The 12073-nt window shown below is 43.6% G+C and overlaps 1 protein-coding gene across 2 annotated transcripts in view; it reads left to right on the top strand.

Annotated features, from left to right (window-relative positions):
- LOC141105863 (alpha-2-macroglobulin-like) overlaps positions 1–9873 on the top strand; it is a 127175-nt gene extending 117302 nt beyond the window's left edge. For both annotated transcript variants that reach the window (XM_073596016.1, XM_073596017.1), the window contains exons 34-36: positions 2429–2531; positions 5898–5942; positions 9428–9873. In XM_073596016.1, coding sequence (XP_073452117.1) covers positions 2429–2531; positions 5898–5942; positions 9428–9447 — 168 coding nt within the window. In that variant the 3' untranslated portion in view covers positions 9448–9873. The remainder of the gene's footprint in view (positions 1–2428; positions 2532–5897; positions 5943–9427) is intronic.
- The last annotated feature ends 2200 nt before the right edge of the window (positions 9874–12073 follow it).

Here is a 12073-nt window from a genome sequence, read left to right on the forward strand (position 1 = left end):
AAAGGTGCATGATAGGGTTAGGTCAGGCCTGTGACTATTCGAGGGCCTCCAAACCAAATCTTTAAACCATGTCTTTTATGACTTGTGCACAGGGGGTGAACAGAAGTGTGCCTTCTCAAACTGTTGCTACAAAGTTGGAAGTGCAAAATACCCCTGAAAATTTTGATTGAAAGAATGTGAAAGTCTCAGTCAAGAGATGTCTCATTGACTCTACATTTCATATTTATTATAGAAGTAGAATCAAATAGAATGGATATTGCTGTTTTATGGAGAATGTATTTAATGTTAAACCCAAGCCCCAGCCAAAATGTATTTTGGGTAAAACCTTAGTCAATTTTTTATTGCCATCTGTTTCCATTTGGGAAATTGCTCCTCACTTCCCATACAAATGATGGGTTTCAGACAGAAGGCAAAGAAGAGAGACAGACAGCATTTACAAATCTCACATTAAAAAAAAAATAAATAAAAAAAGAAACTTCAATTTCAGAAGAGCAACTGAAGCTGGTCTTTAATTACTACTTGTATAACTTTCTTTAGCAATATAGTCTAAAGAGCAATGCTTTGTTCCAAATCAAGGCAAATCATAGGTTTTGGGCTTTTTTTGATGGCATCAATTTGACATCAGTTTGAAATGCTTCTGTATTCATAATTTGATGACACAGTGGATGACCTATCATATCTGGCACTGAGGAAAGGTCATTTTTTAACATATAAAAACAAAGATTGGGGATACACAGTATATTATTATTGTAAGACCCCTTTCGCACTGGGGCGGTTTGCAGGCGTTATTGCGCTAAAAATAGCGCTTGCAAACCGCCCCTAAACAGCCTCCGCTGTTTGTTCAGTGTGAAAGCCCGAGGCTGGCAGGAGAAGAAAAAAAATCTATATATAGCCTAGCTATAGCCGCGCTATACGAGGGGTTTTAACCCTTTTTCGGCCGCCAGCGGGGGGTTAAAACCGCACCGCTAGCGGCCGAATACCGTGGTAAAACAGCGCTGTTTTACCGCCGACGCCCCCTACCGCCCCAATGTGAAAGGGGCCCTACACTCCACGTGTCCAAACACATAATATGATGCACTGCCCTCTAACTGAGCATACAGGAAAAAGGAAAAAGGTGGTTATCACATTCTGGAGGTAAAGCCTCCTCGATGGGCAACCCAGCAGTTAATGAGGCAACAAATTGGACTTGCTGGGGTGAATATAAAATGTACTTTAATGTTGTCAGAAAAAAATAATTCCAATAAAATGAGTATGCAAACTCGGTTTAACCACACGGTGCAGACATACTGTCCCTCCACCACAGCATAAAAACAATGTCACTGATTAATTACGTCCAGAAATCATATCCATGTGAAGTGCACACTTTTGTTCGGTATCCCGCATTAGTATCCAAAATTCAGGGTATGCAGTTCACGTATTAATCGGTGACATTGTTTGAGGAGGTTTTACCTCCAGAATGTGGTGACCACCTTTTCCTTTTTCCATATTTTTTTTTTTTTTTTAACACCTTCCCTCACAAACATTAAACGTATTTTCGTTAAAAGGATATGAAAGTCTTGCTTTTTTTTTTTCTTTAAAATACCAAACATGTCATACTTACCTGCTCTATGAAGTGGTTTTGCACAGAGGAGCCCGGATCCTCCTCTTCTCGGGTCCCACGCCAGCGCTCCTGGCCCCTCCCTCCTGCCGGGTGCCCCCACAGCAAGCTGCTTGCTGTGGGGCACCCAAGCAGGCAACCTCTCTGGTTCCTGATTGGCTCACTGGCTGTGATTGACAGCAGCGGGAGCCAATGGCTCCCGCATATGCCAATGGCCAATCAGGAATGCGAGTCCCCGGAGAGACAAGGATCTTGTGGATCAAGACAGGCTCAGGCAAGTATTGGGGTGGGCTGCTGCCATTGTCTCTCCAAGTAGTGGTACCTGGTGCGGGCCACCTCCCTCCTCTCTACACAGAAACATTTTATCTGCTTCAGGTAGGTTTTGCATTGCCATGGACTTATGGAAATGCAAATCCTGTTTCAAAAGCCCTTCATCACAGACCCCAAAAAAAGTCAAATGAATGTGTCCCAGATTCTCAGGGGTGATAACACATCATGATTTTTCATGGGTCACTGTGCCTTACTGCAAAATTATTAAAGTCAAATTGAACTCAATTATAAAACTGTGACTAAAATGTTGTACATTACTGTATGTAGGAGAAGAGCCCCCTCTGCTGTGGTGGGCCATGCCCTCTGTTAGTGAAAGCTAGATCAATCTACTCAGCAAAGCTCATGAGCCCTAGGGTTCAATTAATTTTAGGTCATAAATTGGAGTTCTGCAATAGTAGTCACTTAACTTGTGGCATCTATAAAAATAAAATCTGATATGATGTGTATCTGGATGTACTGTATATTTAGGACATTTATACATTTTCCCATTCCTGTTCTTAGCTTACCAAGGAAATACAGAATTTTACGTTCTCCATTGAACAAGATATTCCTCTGAGCAACCTTCAGCCAGCCCCTGCCAGGATCTATGACTACTATGAGCCAGGTACCCTGCTCCTCGCTGTGCTTTTACCAATTGACCATACACTGTTTAACTTGGGGAAATTGGGGTTCACCGACTTGGGTAAATTCCATTGGGGGTCACAGATGTAATGAGCTTGCCATTCCTCATTATCATCATTGTCTTTCTGACCACGCTAAGCAAGGAAGCAGATCTGGGATAGCGTGGTCTGTTTGCATCCCTGCTCTTTCTAATGGGACCTATAGGACGCTGTGCTAACACATGGCGTTCTTGTAGTCAGTTGCATTAAGTTGCATTACTGTGTATTGCGTAAAGGAAGTCTATTAATTTGAGCGAACTCCCTAATGCATCAAACACACCAAAAAAAAAGTGCATGTACTATTGTTTGAAATTCAGTGCACCAAAATGATAGTGTGTTACCATGCATTACATTGTACTACAATGCACATCTGTTGCCAATGAACCTAGCATGGGAGTGTGAACCCAGGCTAAATGTTTACACCCAGCCCGAAACTTTATATTTCTGTCTGTGTTACTGTAGGAGGTTTTCCCTCACTTCTTATCTATTAAATAGATTCATGTGAGCAGGACAATAAAGCTGTCCATCAACTGATCGAATGTGTGGCTGTCCCTGCTTGACTAAGTAATTCGTTTGTTCAACTTCTGTCAAATAAATATGCTTGAAAATGTTTGCCAATTGGCAGCTGCAAGCTGCTGATCAGTGCATTCTGACAGCGCCAGGTCAGAATACAATGTCCAGTGGGAGGAATTCCACCATTCACTTCATCTGTGTGGCTGAACAAAAAAAAATTAATGGTCTATGTGTAATGCTTCAGGCAGTGAACTATGTTGGATTGTGTGGATCACAGTTTAGGAAGTCTATGAATACTATATTCTTAACAGTTAACTTTAACCTTAACAGCTATCAGGTAGGAAGACTCAGATAAGTTTGGAAATACAATCGGTTCGAGTGGTAATACACAGCCACGACGGGGAGCTTCAGAGGCAACTTAAGCTTAGTAGCACTACACAGGGATAAAGTTTATAGGAAATGTAAAGATACTTACAGTGAGTGGATTCCTGGAGATGGGGTCACCCAGTGGCTTCTTGAGAGATGTACTGGTCGCCTATGTGGAAAGGAACAGGTAAGGTTTTCTTCGGGCAAAGTAAGTAGACTGTGGGTAGGGCAGAGGAGAGTCTGACTACTAGAGAGGAAGGGGCTCTGACCGGCCCAAAAGAGAGGTGGAAGACGGGGCTCTGACCGGCCCAAAAGAGAGGTGGAAGACGGGGCTCTGACCGGCCCAAAAGAGAGGTGGAAGACGGGGCTCTGACCGGCCCAAAAGAGAGGTGGAAGACGGGGCTCTGACCGGCCCAAAAGAGAGGTGGAAGACGGGGCTCTGACCGGCCCAAAAGAGAGGTGGAAGACGGGGCTCTGACCGGCCCAAAAGAGAGGTGGAAGACGGGGCTCTGACCGGCCCAAAAGTGAGGTGGAAGACGGGGCTCTGACCGGCCCAAAAGTGAGGTGGAAGACGGGGCTCTGACCGGCCCAAAAGTGAGGTGGAAGACGGGGCTCTGACCGGCCCAAAAGTGAGGTGGAAGACGGGGCTCTGACCGGCCCAAAAGAGAGGTGGAAGACGGGGCTCTGTCCGGCCCAAAAGAGAGGTGGAAGACGGGGCTCTGACCGGCCCAAAAGAGAGGTGGAAGACGGGGCTCTGACCGGCCCAAAAGAGAGGTGGAAGACGGGGCTCTGACCGGCCCAAAAGAGAGGTGGAAGACGGGGCTCTGACCGGCCCAAAAGAGAGGTGGAAGACGGGCTCTGACCGGCCCAAAAGAGAGGTGGAAGACGGGGCTCTGACCGGCCCAAAAGAGAGGTGGAAGACGGGGCTCTGACCGGCCCAAAAGAGAGGTGGAAGACGGGGCTCTGACCGGCCCAAAAGAGAGGTGGAAGTCAGGGCTCTGACCGGCCCAAAAGAGAGAGGATAGTCGGGGCTCTGACCGGCCCAAAAGAGAGAGGATAGTCGGGGCTCTGACCGGCCCAAAAGAGAGAGGATAGTCGGGGCTCTGACCGGCCCAAAAGAGAGAGGATAGTCGGGACTCTGACCGGCCCAAAAGAGAGAGGATAGTCGGGACTCTGACCGGCCCAAAAGAGAGAGGATAGTCGGGGCTCTGACCGGCCCAAAAGAGAGATGATAGTCGGGGCTCTGACCGGCCCAAAAGAGAGATGATAGTCGGGCTCTGACCGGCCCAAAAGAGAGATGATAGTCGGGGCTCTGACCGGCCCAAAAGAGAGAGGATAGTCGGGGCTCTGACCGGCCCAAAAGAGAGAGGATAGTCGGGGCTCTGACCGGCCCAAAAGAGAGATGATAGTCGGGGCTCTGACCGGCCCAAAAGAGAGATGATAGTCGGGCTCTGACCGGCCCAAAAGAGAGATGATAGTCGGGGCTCTGACCGGCCCAAAAGAGAGAGGATAGTCGGGGCTCTGACCGGCCCAAAAGAGAGATGATAGTCAGGGCTCTGACAGGCCTAATAGAGAGAGATGACTTCTGTTGGAGCTCTTTACCTGGCCTCAGGTTCGAACGTCAAGCAAATGGTGTTGGCTGTTTAAGTAGGGACAAGAGGAGCAGCCGGGTGATGTCGTTATGACGTTATCCATCTGCGACAGAGTTTGTGGAGATATCAGAGCTCCCAGTGGAAAGATTAGAATATTGCAGGAGAAATGTCGGAGCCTCCAGTGGAGGGATAAAGACATTACACTATGGCAGCCTTAAGTGAAGGGAAATCTATCTAACAGAGCCCCAGTTAGCGGGGGGGTTCTAATCCTATACTGCTCTAGAATAACTTTAGCTGGCCATATACTCTAGGCTGGTGCACATCCCACAAGGTGAATATCAGATTACCATAGATATCAGGGGTGTCAGGGGGTGTTTAGGCACTAGCTTTCTCCAAACCCAAAAGATGGAATCAGAGGGCTCCTGGGACAAGTAAAGGAGCCACTTTAAGATTCTAATATTCTAATTCTGCAATATGCATGGGCACCCTAATGGCGTTGGTTTTGACTCTGCATGCAGCCAGTGTGTCACAATTGTTTTTCAGCACTTCCAAATTATTACTGTGTAATAAGGCATTCTGTATGTGCATTAGAAAACAGCCTGGCAGAATGATGCCCCGTAAAACCGAACAGTCTACAAACCCACCGTTTTGTTCTCACCCATATTTATCTCTTGTATTCTCTTCTCCTCTTCTCAGCATATTCCTGTGTTAGCATCATACCCAGTCCCTTCATATAGCTAAAAATAATTTTTTTATAAGAATATATTACCTTAATTATAGGCAAGCTGGGGTTGGGAGTGAAAACAAATGTGTAATATACAATATGTATTTCTCTTTTAGGTGATTTTGCGGTGACAAAGTACAGCGCCCCCTGCAGTTCAAAAGGTATGACATGACAATAGCAACCTGAATATTACATCTCAGTACTCAAAAAAGAAAAAAAAAAAAAAAAAAAAGCAAGCTGTATTACCACGTTTTGTGTAAGAGTAAGATCATATTACTTGTAGGATATGCAAGTAATAATATGAGTATGATTCTGAAATAACGTGATTTGGAGATAAGGTGCTCTAACACATTTCATACTTGTGAGATGGTAATGTTTAAAATTTACAGCTTTTATCCTTGGCTTCAGACTGAACAGACATCTTGGGCAGACAGTTCACCTTACAGCGAAAATTCTAGGAGATTAAAGTGAGACCCTTTTAGAACCTCTAGATCAGGGGTCTCCAAACTTTTCAAACAAAGGGCCAGTTTATTGTCCTTAGGACTTTAGGAGGGCTGGAATGTGGCCAGCAGGAGCAGAAAATGTCCCGATCCCAGCATCAGTGAGAATAAATATGGCCTCAAGGTTGGTGGTCAGTAGAAAGGAGTAGTGCCCCTATTAGTTGGAGGAATACTATCCCATCATTGGTATCAGTGGAAGAAATAGTGCTCCCTTGATGGTGTCAGTGCATCATATTAGTGCCCTAAGGCTAGTAAAGGGCCAGATGTGGCCCTTAACTAGCCCAGATAAAGGCGAGTAAAGGGCCACATCTGGCCCTCAGGCCACAGTTTGCAGACCCCTGCTCTAGATCAAGGGTCCCCAAACCTTTTAAACAAAAGGCCAGTTAACTGTTTGAATGGAAGACTGACCAGTAGGAGTGATAAAGAACACCTCAATGTCAGACATTAATAAGACTAAAATACGTCCTGGCCTTAGTGGTTAGTAGAAGTAAAGAATGTCCCAGTATCAGTAGTCAGTGGTAGAAATAAATGGCCAGGCATCGGAGTACAGTGCGATTACTAAATGCCTAGACTTTGGAGAACAATTTCCTGGAATGCCCAGGCTTCAAAAGGTCAGTGGATGCAATAACTTCCCCAGCTTCAGAAGTCAATGGGGGAAATAATTGCCCTGGGTTCAGAGGTCGCATGGAATAATAAATGACCGGTCTTTGAAGGTCGGTGGGTGTAATAAATGCCCAGGCTTCGGAGGTCAGTTGGAGTATTACATGCCCAGGCTTTGTAGGTCAATGGGAGCAATAATTGCCCCAACGTCAGTGGTCTGTAGGCGTAATAAACACCCTGGTGTCAGTGGTCAGTAAGAGTAATAAATACCCCAGCCACAAAAGGCCAATGAGAGGAACCATTTCCGATCATTGGTAGTCAGTGGAAGGAATGGAGACCCACTGGGATAATATCTTGTCATTTCGCAATAACCAGGCCTGCCACCTGGCTGCTACACTATTCAGGATTCAGAAGGCATGATGTCTTCTTTAAGTCTCTTGAATCCAGAATGATGTAGTAGTCACATATCTGGACAAGTTAATGTGGCATGACAGGGTATTACCCCAAAAATATATGTATATGACAGAAAAAAAAAGGGATTTCAACTCACAAGATGACACTACTATACTATCTTAAGAGAGAGATACAAGAAGGGTACAAGAGCAGGTTTTAGAAACAACTGCAGAAGGTTAAAACATTTTTTAGTATCAAATTATTTGTTAAAAGGGAAAGTATCTTCTTAAAAAATGAATAAAATATAAAATAGTCCCAACAGAAAAGTTACACTTCCCCTATGCATGTCAAAGTATTTCCTAGCTTACTCTAGGTGTTTACCTGTCCTCCTGCTTCATACCAGCCACAAAGATCCTTCCTCCTCTCTGACACCATTACTTCAATACACACACTCTGAGTTTACACCTGAGCTTAATAGGGAGGGCTGAAGGGGGAAGTATTCCCTTCCCAAATGAATCCCCTCTTAGCCCTGTCGCAGGCTGACTTCCTACAGCATGTAAAAAGATAACCTTGATGTAAATAGTCTAATCAATATATGTTCATGTTTCAAAAACTGTATTTTTACATATAATTTGTGACTTTGTGAGCATGAAGTACAGCCATATTTGATCATTGCGCATGCAAGCTGTGCTTCCTGCTTTGCAGAGCTACACAGTGGTTGTGCTTTACTGCTTTTTCTCACAATGCAAATCTATTAGTCAGCTGACCGATTGAAATTAAAGCACTCCCTGTGTGGCTGATATCTTATTTAATAAGTTGTAAGCAGATAGAAGTCATTGCAGTAGGTAATCTTATGTGGCAATCTCACTGAATGCAATAACAAAAATCTGAAAGAGTGAGCATAAAAAAATGTAAAAGGCATACAAAAGTACTTTAGGGCAAATCCTGGAATAACAGCTGATATCACAAAAATAAACTATGCTTTCCCTTTCAAAGTTATTAACCGCTTGCCAATCACGCACTGTAGTTTTATTGCTACAGTGCAGGCAGGCAGTGTAGAATCACATATATACACAGTATATATGTGATTCTGCATTTCCCAGAAGGCCCATGCTGTGATTTGTCACAGCGCATGCTGATCACTGGATCCTAGCCAATGATTAACTGCCAGTGACAGGGGATCTCATTGTTTGCTAAGCAGGGAATGAAAGCAACTAGATCCCCAGTAAAAGCAGCACACAGTACACACATAAACACTTGTTAGGCACACATTTAACCCCTTGATCACCCTTGATGTTAACCCCTTCCTGCTCAGTGTCATTAGTACAGTGACAGTGCATATTATTAGCACTGATCACTGTAATATTGTCACTGGGGATGTCAGTGGCAGTTAGTTATTTTTTTCAACATTGTCAGTCTTTTTTTGTGTATATAATAAAAATTTAAAAAAACAGAGGTGATTAAATACCACTAAAAGAAAGCTCTGTTTGTGTGTAGAAAAATGATATCAATGTCGTTTTGGTGTACAGCATTGCATGACCGTGCAATCGCCAGTAACGCAGTACAAAAAATGGTCTGGCCATGGATGGGGTAAAACCTTCTGGAGCTGAAGTGGTTAATTTAGTACTTTCCTGCCCACAATCTGTGTATAAAGATATATCCAGAGCAATGCTTCATGCTGAGAATAGTTTTATAAACATCTACCCCTTTGAGAGCCACTAGCTGACATTTAGTGCCTGACACTGACAGCACTGACTTTAGTCACTGACAGCTCAGATCCCCACTGACAAGTGTGAACCAATCAGTGCGGATGCTGATCATATGATGCAGTCATATGATCAGGCAGTCATGTGATCAGCTATGATATACTGATCACATGACTGCCTTCAACCCACATTTGTCATTCTATAATAAATACGTAGAGCAGTTTTTTTTTTTTTTTTAATAAAAAAAAGACCTTTTATCAAAAACTATAAACATTAGGTATGCAAATTATTGCCAAATTACTGGACAGTGGCCTCTGGGCACAAGTTTTTTGTTTTTAGTTTGGTTTTCAGGATATAATTCTAGGCTGCTGGGGACAGTAATGGAAAGGATGCCCTTGTGTTGTGTCAACATACTAAAACTAATCTATTGTATCTTTTTATTTTCAGATGACATTCGATATGCATAAGAAAGGATATTTGCACAGATAGACAACTTACATCCAAAACCGTTTTCTCAGATGAACCTAATAATTGAGTCAAGGCAACAGCACAATTATAAACTCACATTTGCAAAAATCTGTGGAATGTAGACAGTCTGTAAATCCTTGTTGTTCTGCATCCCATATTTTTGATTCATTCCTAATCTAGGTTCTTTTTTATAGCTGCACTCAGTTGCCGCCTTCTCAAATCACTTTTTATTTTTTACTTCCTGAGCTTTTCATATGCCATAAATTGACAGCACAGCAACAAACTATATGTAACATATAGGAAATACACAAATTTTAATATTTCCTAAAATAGTCTAGGGTTTTACTAACAAACCATATGTGTATTTTTTATGTTTTTGTATTGTTTGTGCATTGCAATAAAGCCTGCTGTGACTTACTACAGAATATGTTGGGCTTTTATCTTTTCATTGGTACACTAAATGAAACAACTGGCATTGCATCTCAGAAGTAGGGATTATCTTGCATTTGTTCAGAATGGAGCAGTGGCGGCTGGTGCTCCTTTTTTTTTTGGGGGGGGGGCGACAAACAACCCCCCCCCCACCCCACCCCCGACGCTGGGTCCACACTTATCCCATCCTCGGTCGTGGCTGCCCCACAGCAGATGGACGAAGCAGTAGGAGAGCAGCCAGGTGGACAGAGCCAGGCTGCGTCACACTCCAATGACAGACATTGCCATCTTTCTTCTCCCAGCTCAGGCTACATGGCAACTCTGCCTCTGCACTGCATATGTTATCACCGGAGACTGCAAGCTCATTGGCTGCCGCCAGCTCCCCCGCCTCCTCCTTCTCCTTTGCTCCTCTACTCCTCCTCTCCACTGCTTATCTGCTCCAACCACTGCCGCACACATCACACAAGTGGGCGGGCTCAGGGCACAGTGCTCTGCGCCCTCAGCACACCCTTTTTGAAGCCAAATAGAGCCTCAAGCTCTAATCACGTGCTTCAAAAAAAAAAATAAAAACAAATTAACCATTTGCCGACCAGCCACCATCATTATATGGCGGCAGGTTGGCTTGCTGGGCGGAGAACCCGATGCCCGTGGCCGGCGATCGCAGGCACGAGAGCCAGAATGGAAATGTGTGTATGTAAACACACAAATCCCCGTTCTGATAGGAGAGGAGCAACAGATCTGCTGTTCCTACTAATCAGAAACAGCGATCAATCTCCTCCTCTAGTCAGTCCTATCCCCCCACAGTTAGAAACACACATGAGGGAACACATTTAACCCCTTGATCACCCCTAGTGTTAACCCCTTCTCTGCCAGTGACATTTATACAGTAATCAGTGCATTTTTATAGCACTGATCGCTGTATAAATGTCAATGGTCCCAAAAAAGTGTCAAAAGTGTCCGATCTGTCCGTCGCAATGTTGCATGGTGCAGTCCTGCTAAAAATATCACAGATCGCCGCCATTACTAGTAAAAAAAAAAAAAAAATGTTTTTAAATAAATAAAAATGCCATAAATCTATTCCCTATTTTGTAGACGCTATAACTTTTGCGCAAACCAATCAATATATGCTTATTGCGATTTTTTTCACCAAAAATATGTAGAAGAATATAGATCGGCCTAATCTGATGAAGAAATTTATTTTTTAATAATTTTGGGGGGGGGGGATATTTACTATAGCAAAAAGTATAAAATATTGTGTTTTTTCAAAACTGTCACCCTTTTTTTATTTATAGTGCAAAAAATAAAAACCGCAGAGGCGATCAAATACCACCAAAAGAAAGCTCTATTTGTGGGAAAAAAGGATGTCAATTTTGTTTGGGTACAACGTCACACGACCGCGCAATTGTCAGTTAAAGTGACGCAGTGCCATATCGCAAAAAATGGCCCGGCTGAAGTGGTAAAATCCATGCGTCTGGTGCCCTGTATGGAGATTAGGGGCTGGGCACATGGATTAGGGGTAACTACACTCAGGTGCGCTACTATTGTCAAAATAATCCGGCCGAGGGACCTCCCTTAGCCTGCATATGTGTATGTATGTGTTATACCTTAAGACAACAGTGATAATAAGTAACAAATAAATGTTAAATATTGTGCCTTCAGTGTAATAATATGGTTATAATGTAGCAAAACATCCCCTGAGAAAATAAATGGTTGAGGGAAGGCAAATAAAAAAGTCCTGCAACAGAAGTATATATTTTCTGGGATAAAATGATCCTTTTTCTGCGAACCGGGATCTTGTAATAAATTGAAAAAGGCGGCCGCTTACCAGATCCATGGGACCCCTATTACGGGGATCTTTCAGGCTCAAATGTGCCCACTCCCGCAGGTAGGAACAGCTGATGAAATTCTCTTATTCAATCATCCATCGGCCTAAGATCCTCTACTGGCATCGGAATAGCGGTGTGCTGGGGTCCCATAGATTAGAACAGCTGATCGGATGGAACAACTGATCTGGTGACGCAGACTCGCGCCTTCAGACGCTGTTGATTCTATATAGCCAGAGGAACTTCAGTTGTGTCCCTTGCCATATGTGGATTATAAAAGCAGGAAAATCTCCATAGCGTATTAAGTAAAAACTTCTTTATTAAAAAAACAAAAACATAACCGGCATCTGGGTTTTAGCAGAAAATCAAGAAG

The sequence above is a fragment of the Aquarana catesbeiana genome, linkage group LG08 (assembly GCF_042186555.1).
Source record: "Aquarana catesbeiana isolate 2022-GZ linkage group LG08, ASM4218655v1, whole genome shotgun sequence".
Classification (NCBI taxonomy): Eukaryota; Metazoa; Chordata; class Amphibia; order Anura; family Ranidae; genus Aquarana; species Aquarana catesbeiana.